Source organism: Penicillium macrosclerotiorum (genome assembly GCF_028827735.1).
Source record: "Penicillium macrosclerotiorum strain IBT 26536 chromosome Unknown utg000003l_segment0_segment0, whole genome shotgun sequence".
NCBI lineage: Eukaryota > Fungi > Ascomycota > Eurotiomycetes > Eurotiales > Aspergillaceae > Penicillium > Penicillium macrosclerotiorum.
Window position 1 is genome coordinate 6457617 of NW_026643083.1, and position 16011 is coordinate 6473627.

General features: G+C 49.1%; 5 protein-coding genes across 5 annotated transcripts; 1 reads left to right on the top strand and 4 right to left on the bottom strand.

The window, feature by feature from the left end:
* Positions 1-1567: 1567 nt before the first annotated feature.
* N7462_005232 (synaptobrevin family protein) lies at positions 1568-2403 on the bottom strand (the record flags this gene model as incomplete). Its single annotated transcript, XM_057076957.1, has 2 exons — positions 1568-2303; positions 2366-2403. 2 exons carry the CDS (start codon positions 2401-2403, stop codon positions 1568-1570), a joined length of 774 nt encoding a protein of 257 aa, XP_056936462.1.
* A 552-nt stretch (positions 2404-2955) lies between these two features.
* On the bottom strand, positions 2956-5601 carry N7462_005233 (uncharacterized protein; the record flags this gene model as incomplete). Its single annotated transcript, XM_057076958.1, has 1 exon — positions 2956-5601. The coding sequence occupies one exon, from the start codon at positions 5599-5601 to the stop codon at positions 2956-2958; it is 2646 nt and encodes an 881-aa protein (XP_056936463.1).
* Positions 5602-6664: 1063 nt separating this feature from the next.
* Positions 6665-10083, bottom strand: N7462_005234 (uncharacterized protein; the record flags this gene model as incomplete). The annotated part of the gene is made up of 2 exons (XM_057076959.1): positions 6665-9666; positions 9789-10083. 2 exons carry the CDS (start codon positions 10081-10083, stop codon positions 6665-6667), a joined length of 3297 nt encoding a protein of 1098 aa, XP_056936464.1.
* Positions 10084-10544: 461 nt separating this feature from the next.
* N7462_005235 (uncharacterized protein) lies at positions 10545-10778 on the top strand (the record flags this gene model as incomplete). The annotated part of the gene is made up of 2 exons (XM_057076960.1): positions 10545-10549; positions 10580-10778. The coding sequence occupies 2 exons, from the start codon at positions 10545-10547 to the stop codon at positions 10776-10778; spliced, it is 204 nt and encodes a 67-aa protein (XP_056936465.1).
* Positions 10779-11220: 442 nt separating this feature from the next.
* N7462_005236 (uncharacterized protein) lies at positions 11221-15138 on the bottom strand (the record flags this gene model as incomplete). Its single annotated transcript, XM_057076961.1, is given in 4 exon segments — positions 11221-12247; positions 12265-14439; positions 14538-14757; positions 14814-15138. 4 exon segments carry the CDS (start codon positions 15136-15138, stop codon positions 11221-11223), a joined length of 3747 nt encoding a protein of 1248 aa, XP_056936466.1.
* Between the last annotated feature and the right edge of the window lie 873 nt (positions 15139-16011).

Consider the following 16011-nt stretch of genomic DNA (forward strand, 5'->3'; position numbering starts at 1 on the left):
GTTGTCTTGTGCCGTCGCGCCCGAAAATGCGTTGCTTGCATGGTCATCCGCCAGCAGCCAGATGAGTTTTGAATTTGCACAGCCAGCCTACAGGCTTGCGATGTTTCCAGTGCAGAGACAAGATGCCAAAGCCGTTCGTCGCGTTCTGATCGCCGTTCGTCGCGTTCTGATAGGCGCACTTCCGCGTCACCAATTCCGCGGGCGGAGAGAAAGCGCTGGCATTAAAGCGGGTCATGAAATGGGAACTTGGTACTAGCGTGGTCATGTGATATACCGCCCTGTCGCGCTAAAAAGAAATCTTTGGACTGGAGAATTTCCCACCTTTCCAAGCCACATCGGTCCAGGTCCATTTGCAATCAATTGATTAAATGACGATCATTTCAATGAACCGGAAACCCAATATGACCTACACAGGTGCCTCGGCTAATCATTCCATCTAATCCAAGTTCTCCAAGTTCGCACGACTCCCACAGCCAGGCCATGATCCTGAGCAAATCCAGGCACAGTTTATCAGAATACTGAAGCTTGAATTTCGATTCTCCGGCCATTTGACTTGGGCCTATTCCTAAGGGAGATTTATTTGAAATCATGTCACTAATTCTTTTTGCCTTTCCCCCCATGCATTTCCCATTGACTCCTCGTTCATTTGAGACATATTCTTGTTTTATTAGATCTCTGAACGTGTTCGCCCGATTATCTCCTCGTCAATCCCGTTTCGGCGGACTATGATGGTTGAAGAGGTAAACAACTGGCGTAGAAGAAATTGCAGAATCAGGTTCACTGGTCAAAAGACCAGCTGGTTTTGTCTCACTTGCAGACCGACACTGATGCCATATGGCTCGGATGACGTGGGTTTGATAGTGTAGGTACATCCATTGCCTTGTAGATCAACCGATAGGCAGACCCGGACTCCACTGTCTGGTCTCCTTGATATATGAATTATTGAAATTTAGTCTCAGAAAATCAAGCTTTTCAGTCAATCATCCAAAGACAGATCCAAATGATTACTTCGTAGACAGGTTCTAAAAGCCTTTTTGCTCCTCCCCCTATGCTCCCGTTGCATGATTAGATCAAGACCATGAAAAGCCTACATTCCATTTATCACTGATTGCAACCACCATGGACGATACATAGATTCAAAGATCCATCAGGCAGACTTCTTCAGTTCAAACTGCACCTGAGCTAACCGTCCCGAAGTTAGAAACGAAGGCTGCTAAATGAATGGCCGTCATCTTGACATCTTTCCATTCCCCACCTTGCTCTTGCTCAAAATAGTCTGTTTTACCATTCTTTTTCTTGGAGATTGACTTAGATAGTATTGCACCTAGAAAGCAAAAAGTAAATACTGAAGATTTGAGCTTAATGTACAGAAGAAGAATGCCAACGATGAAGCAGCCCCAAAAAAAAGAAACCGAACGAATACCATATATCATAACTCATCAGAGCTAAGGAATCAAACGAAAAAAAGAGTAATGGAAGGGAAATAGACGTTGCAGGGAAGCCAGAATTATGCTCGCTGGAAAAACTCGAGGTGGCAATCGCTCATGGGTCAAGTGGTAGACCGAATTCACTCGGACGTCTTGTGGCCAACACACTTGGACCATGCAGGGAGTCCACAGCCCATGCCGATAAACAGGTACAGCAAGAATACCACCACTACGCCAAGCAGGACCATCAGTTTGATGTTCTTCCACCACATCCGCCGCCGCAGGCCACGACTGCGGATTCGGAAGTCATGAGCACTGCCGCCCAGGCGGTCTGTCTTGTCAACTAGAAGATCGATTCGTTCTCCACGCTCAAGTACTCGCTCAATATTTTCTGTCATGATATCGCGGACGCTATCGATCTCACGGCGCGCTGTAGCAAGCGAGTCAGCTGGTGGTGCCGTGTTATACGTCTGGAGGAGAGAACGGAGCTCCGTATTGAAGGCTGCGCAGCCGTAAGCTGGAAGCGTAGAGAAATCGGTGCTGGAGGGCGGGTAGGTCGAAAGAAACTTCCGCTTCATTTCAAGGAGATAGGCAAAGGGGATACGACGGCCCTGCTCTGCGGAGGCCACGACTATGAAACTCAGGGGGGCGTAGGAACTGAGCTCTGAGCGACTGCTCTGGTCATCAGCCGGGCCGCCCGTTGGCGAGTCGGCGATGTAGTGAACGAAGAGCCGTTCATGGGTATAGGTTAACTTCTGGGACTTGTCATGGGATATTTTTGGGAGGATGATTGATGCGAGAGAAGATGCCGCAGTGGACGAAGTGCCGGGAGATGAGTGTTCGGCCAAGATTGTGGTACGATGCGCGATGCAGGAGCTAATATTGATCGATTCATGGTTAGATCTCTTGATTCCGGACGGCCATGATTTGATACTCACTAGAGCAAGAAGCTCGGGGACTTGGAAGAAGATGCCATAGCTGATTCAGTCCACGGCCACCGGAGCGGAGACGAGAAATTCAGATCCAGTCCAGGAGCCAACGATGAGGGGAAGTTGGCTGAAGCAGTTCCATAGCTTCGGCCAGTTGGGGGTGAATCCCGCTTAGTCATGTCATACCGTACCTTGCCTATTCGGGAAGTATATCGATCTGCTGGTCTAAATTGTACGCTTCGATTGTGTTATTCTCCCAAAGGGATCAAAGCATGGATATCTGAGATACTTATCACTGCTTAAATGATTTGCTAAATAGGAATTCCATGGCGAGGCATGGTGGTAATTCTGATTAGTGCCCGGAAGTATCATTAGAAGAGAATAAGTTGGTTTTTTCTTTTCAAGCTGTCTCAGATTATAAGGATCAGAGTTATTCTAGGTTATGTATCATTCCTACAAAAGAAAAGGAATTGAGATCACATGTTTTTGTGCCCTAACCATTTTATTGTCATATCTCATTATTCATTCAGAAGAAAAGAGCAGAAAAAGTGCCAACCGTCAAAAAAACACCAGTCAACCAAAGGACATATCAAAGTTATTTACGCGGGATTAACCAGCTCAAAATCAGGAAAATTGTCATCCTCATCGGAGTCTGGCTCGGGATGTTCCATGTCAATGTCGGATAGATTTAGAGAATCCATCACCACTGTGCTTGCGCCATCGCTCTCTTCGCCCTCGTATCCAATATTATCACCCAAGTCGATCGACTCTCCGGTTGCAGCTTGGTCGTCCTGCACACTGAATATGTCTGAATAGCTCTGAGATATATGGTCCTCATTCTCGTTCGCATCCGGTGTCTCTTCTAAGGAATCTACCGACATGAGATCTGAAGCATGAGAATACGTGGCGTGATGAGAGGCGCCATGGATGGTACTCTGCGAGTCGCTTGGATCAATATCACTGAAAGAGGTATCCGTGGAGGCAACGCTGCCTGTGTGCACGGAAGGACCTGGTGCAGAGAAGCCACCGGCATCCAATAGAGGAATATCGTGGTCTGCGAAGACTCCGCCGGTTCCATCGTCATTGCCGCCGGCCCATAGAGGCAAGAAACAGAGCTGGTTATTTGTCAAGCAGGTGAGGATATCTGTGGCATCCATTTGAATTGATGGAGATTCAGGCGAAAAATATACCTTCCGCGCGAAATCATTCACATGTTTTGATACCTGAACAAGGAAGGTATCCAAGTCGAAGAATCGCATTCGCAGACTGGTCGGAATGAGATCAGCACCCCAGAGTGTTCCCGAAGAATCCAAGCTGGGGCTTGTGGATTGTTGATCTGGTGGTGTGGTATCGAAGAATGGTTTGATAATGTCGGGTAGAGAAGGATCGTCATTGGCAGCTTGGATTGAGTTCAGAGTAAAAGGGTTGTCGTTTGAGCTCTCTGTCAAAGCTTCTAGGTCTGCTTCAGTCGGTGAAGATGCAAGATTACGGAAGTTCAGTGTCAGCGGCTTGCTATGCAAAGTATTGGGGGTGTCAGAGGGCCCGGGTGAAGCTTGAGGGGCTGGGTTAGATGTACGACTTCCATCCACGAGTTGTATCTTGACATCGCGTGAGCTTGAAATCACTGGGGCGGGTATTTTTGATCGAGTCCCTAAAACTGCGTTGAAGAAGCGAGTTTGTTGAATAATCCATTTCTTGGTAATGCGGCGAATTTCAGCGTGCTCTTGGCCTGAGAAGTTGGAAATATGCCGGCCAACTTCTGCGATAGAAGCGTGAGAACATTCTTGTAGATTATTTGGGGGCTTAGTAAAGTGCACGCTCAGGAGACGTTGCCAAAATCTTCTGCTCAAAATCCGTTGAAGAATAAAACCTGGATGGAACGTGCGATGGTCCTCTTGATCGCTTTCCGCAGATGCTACCGAATTCCAGGTTCGCTGTGGATCACCATTTGAGCATAGAATACCATAGATATGGTATCGGATATAAACTTCCAGCGAGGTGACGAACTGGTGTACCATCTTCTGATCGGCCGGGTAGGCAAAGCAATGCTGGGTAATCTGCCCAAACTCCTCAATTTCCGCCAGCCATTTCATACCAGTCCCCGTCAGATACAAAAAATGGCCGATGGTTTCGTCAAGGAAACTTTTGCTCGCATATTCAATTCGCTGCACTTCAGTGTCGTCCAAAAAGTCTGCGATACGGTTCTGAGTGTAGGCCTGCGCATATCCTTTGCGAGGCTGGAGCGCCGCCGATTGGACTAGATATCGAAGAGCTTCGTCTCCGACTAGGCATACAAATGCATCCTGACAAAGAGTCGGAGTTTTGATCTCACAAGCAACTCGGTAGGCAATCTCGGGGTGCATTTCAATGAAATGAGTGTTGGTTGAGTGGTACAGCCAGGAGATGATGTACCCACTCACAACGGGGATCGTTGCCACCTTGAATAGTTTTGCGACGGCAAAGAAGGTCCAGAACTTGCATGGAGTGTCCAGCGTTACGTTTAACCCCTCCAAAACATGGAGGATATGTTCGATTCCTTCGCGATGACGTTTGCCCGAGTATTCGACCGGTAATCCAGCCTGCGAATGCCGGTCTAGTTCCGTGGGATGAAGATGGCATTCCTCTTGCTCCTCGGCAATATCAGTCTCTTCCTGAACTTCCTGAATCTGAAGCTGTTCTTCATCCGCAAGGCTCTCGTCATTCACCAAGGAAGCGGCTTCGGGCTGCCGTTCGTCTTGGCCTCCCACGCAGGGTGATGGTAGCTTCCATCTACGCTTTTGCAGTGCCCAGGTTCGAATGCCCATGGGACAGGAGACTTCGGTCAGAATGATAATCGCATCGTCCTCCAGAGTCGGGGGAGTCAGATCGATCACATATTTGAATCCCTGAGGGAGCCGATCAGCAAAGCCTCGCTGTCTTCGCACTCGATTCTGAGATCGGGGATTGAACAGCTTTGCGAAATACGGTGAACCAGTCTCAAGTAGCGTCTGACTTCGCACTCGGAGTGGGATCGTTTGAGCCAGCAGGTGATTCTTGATGCGATCCTCGGGGGCGGGATCGATGAACACCAGCGTATCTGCATTGTCGAGCAGTAGGAGGGGTAGCATGGATTTGGCCTGCGCATCGCCCGAATGAGTTGATGAGTCTGTCTCCATTGAGGCTTCAGACTCTTGCGGGGAGGGGTTGTAGTTCATTTCCTCCCATGGAGAGACGCGAAGAGGATACGGAAAGAGACCTGATGCCATGGTGAAATGCAATCCAGTGGACTCCAGTCCATGCCAACGGGTACTTTGACTCCACGATAGGAATATTGACAAGGAAGAGGAGCAGGATGAAGGTAAAGAAAAGGAGGGGAGAGGCAGAAAAGCCAGCGTTTGCCGGGACATATGTTTCGGGAAACCAAGCAGCCAAGCCGCACAGGACGGCCGAGAGCAGCGCGAGAGAGGCTGAGTGCAGGCTGGCGGATGAGGCTCAACACAGATGCACCGACTATGCCCACTACTGCCACGGCTTCTGCCTCCTCCTCCTCCTCCTCCTCCTTTCTTCCTTGTCTCCTTTTCCTCCTGTTCCTCCTCTTCCTCTCTGTGATCCTCGATGACTCCGATGATGCTCTATTCTGCTGCCTGGCACTCTGACTGTCAGCCGCCGCCCCATAGCGCGACTTGGGCGTCTCTATTAATATTCTTGGGCGGGATTGTCGGCCAACCCCGCCCCGATCGACATGGATTTGGGTGGCTCGATCATTGGTCACATTGTGACCATGCAGGACAAGGTGGCGTGTACAGGTATATATAAAAGAGAGAGACGTGTAAAGTACAGCACATATCTACGGATGGGTCCCGCCCTCTTGGTCCACCGAGTGGGTCGGTATTCGACATCCAGAGCATCGAGTAGATGAGATCTAATATATAATAAGTACCAACATTGTTGGTACATATTGTAGGTAAATGGAGCCTTGGGGCGTGACTCCTTTGGAAGCAACACTCTTATGTACGTCTTTGTACATAACTTTATTGAATGACCGGCGTCCAATACGCATTCATAGAGAGAGAGGGGAAGCATCAGATAGTGGAAAGACAAATGCTGTAGTTGGTATCTGTGGAAGCAAGAGAATCAAATGTCCGCGCCATGTGTATAGACTCAAGAAACAAAATGCCACCCCGTGCCGTTCACTGTACAAAGGCGTGTATCAATGTACAAAAAGATCAAAAATGCGAGAAAGAGAACCCCTTAAAAGAAAAAAGCAATCTAGCCCCCAGATCCCAAAGGTCAATACAATTATCCGGAGGGTTGCGCATCATCGCCGTTTTATGGATCCGGGCGTTTCCCATCACGACCAGTCCGGCTTTCCTCCGAGTTGGGTCTGCGTTTCTTCAAGTTTGTTTCCTTCTTCTCCACCCGCTTCTTCTTCTCGCGTACCACCGCCCGAAGTTCATCAGGCTGGCTGCGGCTGCGGCTGCGGCTGGAGCCATGTCGGAGATCCTTCACCTCCTTGATTACCTCCCGGAATCCTTCTTCGATGTTATTCATTCGGGCCAAGACCAGCTTGCTGAGCATGTCTTGAGTCTGACTCGGTACATCGCGACGGAGTCCTCCCGTGGCAAAGGCCACCTGGGTGTTGAAGCTAGATGGCACAGCACCTGCAAAAGCCCCGGTCACCGCTTTATTGTCCCCGAGGTCCGAGCCGAGATCAAACAGAAGGGACCGCTGCGGACGGGCGGAAGTGGGCCGATCGGACATGTAGAGCCCATCAAGCTCGGGAACAGACATCGGATTTAACCCCAGAGAGGCGTTCCGCGCCAGGGCTGCAGTAAGCGGGGGGTACCTCTTCATCGTGCTTTGATCCACTGAAGTGGATACAACGGGCAGTTGATCATCCTCGGAGTCGCTCTTAGTTCGGAAAGGACTCGCTTGACCTTCAGAGCCAAGGTCGGGTGATCCAATAGGATTGTAGAGCATGGTGGCACCGGAAATATTTCGATGATGCTTCGGACGGCGCGTGGGACTACCACGGCGGGAAATGATTCTGGCCGTTGACGGGCGAGAACTATAGAACTTGGGGGTCGTCTTCTCGGTACCTCCGACAGGATTAGCGTTATCACTGATAGACCCCTTATCGGAGATTTTGTCATTAAAGTCATTATCATCACTGGTCAGCTCATCATCTCCCTCCATGTCGGTATGCTGGGAGAGCTGTCGAGTCCGTGTCGGGGATTTAAAGTCGCGGCGACGTCGGAAAGCCGGACTAGCAATATGGCTGACTCGATCTTCGGGATTGGATGCGACTGAACGGGTTGTCTCGGTAAAGTTTCGGCCATGTCCCGTCAGTGTTTTGCGGAAAGGGAATCGAAGCCGTCGAACCGGCATCTCGAGACGATCAGCCACTGAATCTTCGTCGTCCGGAGTATGAGCTGGACCAGAGCCAATCTCTTGCATCCAGTCTTTGATGACGTTATTATTCTCCTGTTTACGAACGCTGCTCAGCCCACGCATTCGATCATCACTGAAAGGCCGCCGAAACACCTCTTCTAGCGCTTGGTCCTTTTGATATGTTGCCACCGACGGTTCACGCACAAGCCGATGTGCGTGGCTACTGAACGCATGAAAGCGACTTGGATGCCAATTCTGCGCACGGCTGGGTAATTCAGGACGTCGTGTTGTCTCAACGAGATCCATAGGCTCCACGACTTGGCTGCTGAGTATTGTCTTCTCATACAAGCAGATTGTGAACAAGATTGGCATATGAGTGATCTTGATGATGGTGCGGTTCAAACGGATGAATTGGCGGAAAGGCATCATGTACCGAAATGGGGTGACAAGCCAGGCGATGATATTTGTGGGCGCCACATAGGAGAAAAGAGCATCCGACTTAACCATCGAGATAGTATTGACGGCAAACAGGAACTGATGCTCCTGATTGGCATTCTGAACAATTCTCATGAAAGAATTGGTGAGTACCGTAATGAGGATGGTGACCACCACAAAATGGCAAATGAAAAGAAAGATCGTCAAGATAATTCTTCCCAGCAGATTATACTCATCCCACATTGCCCATGCAGTAGGCGTAAATCCCATCAACATTTGAAATAATCCGTAGGCGACGGTCTTTGGAGAATTATCATTGCCAAAAGACAAGAATGCGACGAAGAAGCCGCTGCAGGCAATGATGATTAAAACAAAAACCGCAATCAAATCAGATGCCATGATGCGAAATGCAATCAGAAGCTGCGAGAAATAACGATAGTGATCCAGAATCGAAAATAAGCGAGGAAACAGGAGGACCGCATTGGCAGCGAGCACATCATATGCTTGATTGGCCATTTGCCGGTTTCGTGGATATGTCAAGAAAGCACCATAGATGCGGAGACAGTAATAACAGAAAAGCAACAGCAGAATTCCCAAATCGAAGAGATTCCAGAAGCTCATAAGATAGAGACTAAATCCCTGTTCGTTAAAACCTACAATCTCGTCCAGCATAAACCCAGCACTCCAGAACCAGAATATGACTTCCAGAGAGGTGATCTGCCGGCTACGCTGTTCGAGGACCGCCAGAAAGAGGCCCAGGAGGACAGCGAAGGAGAGAGTGGACAGAAATTGTCGATACCGTGGTACTCGTAATCTGGAAAGCTTGAATAAGGACGCCTCGCGGGGGTTGTACAGGGTCACCGAGCGCCGGAATGACGCTTGCCCGGAGGATGGCAGTGGGAGTCCATGAGGATCTGCGGACGTCCCGTAGTCCCGTTCCGCCAACGCGGGTCGATGGACACGTCGATGAAGGTTATCAGCCGTAGAATGGAAAACGATGGTTCCTGCCCAGATCGCCTCTAATTGCTGCACCACGACGGGATGGGCAAGAAATCGTTTCGCCTGCGCTCGAATTGCGACCTCAAGACAGGAAACTCGCGCAGTCCCTGCCAATCGCTTTCCAGACGGACGAGAAGCCCAAGTTGTGGTGGAGTCCTGTCCCTGGAGAGGATAGAATTCATAGGACAGGGCATCGATCAACTCTCGTGTGGTGTATTCTCGTAGCAACTTGATGGCGAGCAACTCGCTGACCATCGCTCGGGTCTGGCTGGCGCCGCTATTGCCCGGGTTGGAATGGATTTCTTTTTCGAATTGCAGACAGTTTGCCATCAAGGCATAGAGTGTGGCACGTGAAAAGTGTGCAGACATGATCTTCTGCTGAATCGGTTTGACCAAGAACTGAGACACCTGCGGCGACCGCAGTTGGTCCCACGTCAGGGTGGTTTCACATCGGGAGGCGATCAACGGGCGAATGGCATGGGTTAGCTCATAGACGGGGAGGGAATCTGCCTCAGCCAGATGATTTGGTCAGCATGAATCGCCTCTGAGGTATACTCTGCTCCTGGTCCCAGAATCCACAAACATGTCGCAGCCTGTCGAGGTATGGAAGATGAGAGAATGAACCTACCCAAATGCGAAGCCGAGAAAATGGGCAGGAGGGGACTCGATTCCAGCTGAGCTTGATCCTCATCGTCCTCCTCTTCATGCCCTCCCCAGTTTTCCTCCATATCTTCGTCAATCTCCTCGAGCTCGGGCGCGTCTTCGTCCTCCGGGTCTCCACCCGGTCGCCCTCGCGCTGGCCCGCGTCGCCGAGCCGCTCCAAACCATGGCGACGAGCTCTGATCGGGGCCAAAGGGGGAGGAAAAGGACATTTGATCCAACTGCCCGCGCCGCCCTTTCGGACGGAGCAGAGAAGCTAGCATGGTTGGCGTTCGACTAGGAGCATCGAGCACGAGGTCGAGGCGGTCGGGGATTTCGGTTAGCGCATCGCGACCGGAAGCAAGTGACCAAAAAAAGTGGGTAAGGTCCAGCAGGCCCAGCAGGTTCAGCAGGCTCGGTAGCTGCAGAAGGCAGGGAAGTTAACATTCATGCACGTAGAATAGAGTACAAGAAACTGGTTTGTTGGTCACATTGACCAACTGGGCCGGGAGGGATTGACCGAGGGTATCACGATCAATGGTCGCCCTAGCATACTTGGAGCTCTCACGGACTGGGGGGTGGGAAGGGACCAGGATGGAGGGATCGATGGGTCTTGTTTCGTCGGCGGCGTTAAGTTCGGCAGTCGACTTTAGTCGCTGTAGTCGCTCCAGTCACTCTTCTCACTGGTCCTTCGCCGGCCCTCGCGCGCTCCGCACGTCATTGCGCAGGCGCACGGGACCGCGCAATGATGTATGCAGAATGTAGGTATCTCTTACCTAGGAAGGATCATGGTCAGATGCGGGCTATGCACTCGGTCGCCCATATCTTCGATACGCAAATGCTTATGATTGTGTCTTACGTTGTCGACGGTGCGACATACGTTTATCTCATGTTTCAAGTCCCAATCAAACAAACTGTCCTTCAGGAGGAGAAATTAGCATTTGTCGAGGATCAGAATGTCGGCATGAGAATCAAATAAATCACTGCGACTACAACGGTCGGACGTTACATGTGACGTCTGTCAATGCCAGCGAGCAAAAATGATGCCGTCCTAGAGCTAAATATGCACATGTTGTTCCTCTCTATCCGTGGAAGAGAGCGGACCTATGTCCATGTAGCTATGGCTGTATTTTAGACATGCGATACGAGAGTTGTAATTTTCCAAGTTTAGAACGTAGACAATAAAAGGATGAATCACACTCGGGGATAGATATTCTAAGTCCATCAATCCCTCCCAATCTGCCTTCCATCTCCCCGTCTTGAGAATGCTGGGAGGTGCTGAGCGCTCTTCTATGAAATGGGCCACCGCAATCCAAAATGAGACCGCAATATAACGAAGCCGAGATCGCTCGGGTATGCTGGCAAGCCCAATATCTTCGTTTTGACAGTGTATTATGGTAACCCCGAAGACGAAACGAACCTCAGTCATCATCAGAAGTAGCTTTGGGTAAGGCCGCGCCGCCATCCGACAAAATGTACCCATTTTTTTGAAGCGCCTTCCTCAATTCTGCTCTCATGAAATCCATGGCTGTGTGGCCATTGGCATTTTTAATGTGCGGATCGGCTCCATGCTCGAGCAGAAGCTGGACATTTTCCACCAATCCACTCCTCGCTGCAAAGTGTAACGGGGTGGCTCCGAACACGTACTGCCTATTTAGCAACGAGTCAAATGAATCAGAGGAGTCGCTCTGGCTGGCAGCATCACTGAAGCCAGCACGCGAATCATTGTCGGAATCATTGTCGGAATCATTGTGGGAATCATTGTCGGATCTCTGATGGCCAGGGGTGGAGGTGTTGTCATCATTTTCACTATTTCTTGAATCTTCATCGTCACTAGATCCACTCGGGTCTCTTCCACTGGCTGAAGTAGTGTTGGCCTTCGATGACCTGATTTCAAGAGATGAACTTTCAGACTCATTGATGCTCCACCGGTCTTCGGCAGTATCTTGATTCTCCATTCGAACGTACTTTGATGATTTTTGGAGCTGGAAATTGACATCTGCAGTTTCCGAGTCAAGAAGCATCTGTAAGAATGACAGGTCGTCGGTTCTGGTTCTAGCTGCAGAATGGAGGACAGAAATCTCTATCGGGTAACTTTCATCCTTCACACCAAAACAAACATCAGCCCCGGAGCGGAGCAACAGTTGGAGTATCTCTTTGTATGAAGCTTCATCTTCTTCACTGACTGCTTGATTTGAAACGCACATCACGAATGCTGCGAAGAGCGGTGTTAGCGAACTATGTGGGGGAAAGTTTATCTCGGCTCCACGTTCGATCAGATATTTAACCATTTCGAGATCACCGCCAACTGCAGCCATCGCTAGAGGGGTTCCCGAAAATGGCTTGACTTCAATACTTCCGCCTCCGTCGGAAACATCATCGTACCACGGTTCCTCCCATTCATACGCATTGATGTCTGCGTTAGCTTTTAAGAGAAGCTCCACGGCTCTTTGGGAGCTCTGGACAGCGCGCGCAAGGGGCGTCGCCCCCGGCCATCAGGCTTGTTTGGGTCTTCGCCATGTTCCAGAAGGGAGGCAAGAACATTCGGAAAATCGAATTGCGCAGCAATATTCAAACTTGTCGTCGTCAAAGGGGCATGATTCTCGTCCGAGCGTTGGTGTATGGTATACCATGTTCTGAATGCCGGTGTATTCGCGCTGCAGAGGGACAACATCGACGGCATCCATTGTTGATCATTATCTAGTTCAGCAACGCGACAGTGGTTCATCCAATTCATTGCGGCATACCCTAGGAATGGATTATCCTTGACATATTCAGAAATTTTCTTGTGAGGTTCATCAACATCGTCATTGTCGTCATCATCACCATCATCATTTATGGTGAGTGGGAATTTGGAAAAATGAGTGAAAGAAAGCAGAGTGATGCATATCTTTGCGAGTAATGTTTCCGAATCTAGCCGACTGAAACTGTGTTTCCAAGTCTCACTGGTTTGATCCATATCGTCATCCTTCATCAGAAATTCCTTGGCCGTTTGGTGAATGAGAAAGATGGAGCCATTGTTGATGGTCACGAAAAGACCACAAACATTTTTAATTCTCATTTCAAAGGCGTCTGACCTTTCAATTCCAATTTCCTCATATGAGTGATATTCAAAATCATTTGCAAGAGCAGTGGCTATTTTCATATCATCAACCGCCAAAGGCTCCCTAGCTGCTAGAATGATATGCAGGAGCTGCCTTGCAAGGTCTGGGTGGCGGCATCTCTTTAGGATCGCATCGTAAGCATCAATCAAACTTCGCGGCAAGGCTGAGATGATCTTTTTCAGTTCTCGTTTATTGGCTGGTCGTTCACTGAGGCGAATCTCCTCCATTATCAGGCTTAGCCACAGATATGTCCTATTGTCCACTGCATGTAATTCCTTAAGCAGGTATTTTGTTGCCTGTTCGTCAAACCCCCTTTCAGCAGCAAGCTTTGGGATTTTGGCATCAATGACCACATCAATCTCTTTCTTGATCTTTGCGGACTCATGATCTCCTGATAAGTGAATTGTAGGGGCTTCCTTCATGAGGTCATGAAATTGCGAGTGAATATGGGAATAAGGACGGCTAGTTAGAAGGAACTTCAACTTGGGCCGGCCATTAATCTTGGAACCGTCCTTAGCCTCGCGGTAGAATTTGGTTATTGTTTCAATTAAAAGGAATCGATCGTCGTCATTGCATTCATCGAGGGCATCTAGTATGCACACAACTTGTCCGACAGCGGGATCGGCAGCTGCTTTGCAGAGGATATCAAACATCTCATCAAATAAGTGTAATAGCTCCTTTCCATTCAAATAATAAGCCATGAGAGCATGTTGGACCAGGGATGGCAACGCCGAGAAAAGTTGATGCAAAATTGCGCTAATTGCGCTAATAGCTTTTCTCTGGTAAGGTGAAATGTCTTTGAAGAAGAAATAACAGACTGCAGACTGCTTCTGATGGCTCAAGGTAGCCAGGCCCTCATCAATGATTGTCTTTGCTAAAACGGATTTACCCGAGCCAGGCTTAGCAGATAGCCAAAGAAGATCAGGCCCTTCGTTCTCTCGCCAATCAAGAAATTTGTCATTCTCCAGGAACCATTTCCCGGTTTCCAAAACCCTTTTTGACGTTCTGTTTTTCTGATTCTCGTACGGATTCGATTGTCGAAAAAGCTGTACACACTTGCGCTCCTCGTCGGTCTGACGCCAAGTAGATTGCATAATGGCCTGCTGCTCAATGTCACTGGTCATTTTCTTCAAATCTTGTTGAATTCCCTGCAGACCGAGTTGCATGTTGTGCTCACTGGCGTGCAGAGCTTTCTCAATCTGCTCACGACTCAAATCTTGAGCGAGCTCCGTGCATTTTGCCTCAAGAGTCTTGATTCGACTGGTTAGGCTCATCCAGTCATCAGCTTTGAGAACATCTCGTCCGTAACGATTAGCCCAAGTGTTGGAATGCTGTCGCACAAATCGGATCTGGAACTCGAGGATAGTCTTATAAAGACCCACTGCTGTATCCTCAAAGTCTTTGACAAGCTCTATACTATCAGGCTGATAGGTCTCCCGAGTTAACCCAGAGTTTCCTTGTCTGATAAGTCTCTCCATAACCCTCAATCTGCGCACCGCAAAGGGTATAGCCTCAAGGCCCTCATAGGCAGCCGACCTCTGTTCTGATGGATTCAGAAGAAACTAAGATGCAAGTCAAAGACATGATCGGACATTCCTGATCAGTCACCGGGACATACCGGCAAGAAAATGCACACTCCAGCCCACGCTAGTGCGGCGTGTGGCTCAGTACTGACAGCTGAGGCTACGAAATCCTTGGCTGCAACCACAATCTTGACAGCTTTGTCAAACTGATCCCTGACGTCCACGAACTTGCCACCAATATTGACTTTCCAGTGTGTTAGATCGACTTCTTCGACCTTGCGCGTTGCTATTTCCCGTAGCTGCTTCTCACGTTGATAAGACCCGGCAGGCGCTAAATACCGGTAGCGTCAGACGGGTAATTTTGTGGCAGGAATCTTATAATCTCACCTAGATGATTACAGGTTGAATCGCCATTTCCTCCCTCCTGATATAACAAGATCTCTTCGTATTTTTCCTTCAGTTTTGAGTCTTCTCTGCCGAGGATCGCGTACGCCTCATCCCATAAGTCCCGGGGCGTGTGGTCATCAGAAGCAACTCTAATATCGGAACTACAAGTACCCAATTGTACATGATTACTGGGCGCAGTTGATATGCTATCTTTTTCGTCGGTCTGTACTGTCAATGGTGATGATGATGGTGACGGCGATAGTGAGGTAGGCGTCCCTTTTCCATGAGAGGAACGCAAGCTCTTGAAGAGGGTTCTTATGCCCATCGCAGAAATGTGTATGTTGCCCTGGGGAGATCTAGAATAGAACCCCGGGCCTCAACAATGGATACATAATATCTCGAGGAGAAAGATTCGGCGGGGTATCAGCCTTTTCATTCGTCTGACACCCCTAATTTAGCGGTCTTGGCGCCTCGATTACCGCTTTACTGACTATTTCATCGGCCATTTGGTCTCGGTACATCAGACATTCCGGAAACAAATCGCAAATACTAGCTCGCAAATATCAACTGACGATGTTTTCGAAAGAGTCTGGGCTTTGCAATTATCGGGATTTGTGCTGCATTCCCTATAATGCTATACTTGCACTGGTAGCAATAATGACATATTAGCGCTTCGACGCTTTTGCAAGTTGAAAGAACCTCCCACAATTCTCTGAGAATACTGGTGTTCAAGTTATCTGAATCTTTGAGGACAAAGGCAGGTCTAAAATATACGATCACCATGTTCCATCCAACCCCTCAACCCCTCAGGATTCTCCCTCTCCAATCATATCACTTAATAATGGACTGTAGAGCATGATAATATCGGCAAGGCGAGACTATCGCACCTTATCAGTTCACCGCCTGCAAGTGGTGCAGTCTCAATTGATGCAGGGAGGGGCAGAATTACGGAGAGGGAAATGAGAGGGAAAAAGAGAGAAAGCACCCATTGCAGGTTTGAATGAGCTAAATAGACCCTTCAATTCAATCGAACCTGGCTCAATGGCTTAATGATGCTCCACCAAGGAGCTAATTTTTTTTGCTGCTCAACCAGCGATCATCGTCATGGAAAACTCTGAGGCGGTGAGCCGCTCCCACCTCCGGAACCGGTGGGCCCTCGGAGGCACGAAAATTTTATTCTGCCACACTCGATCTCTTC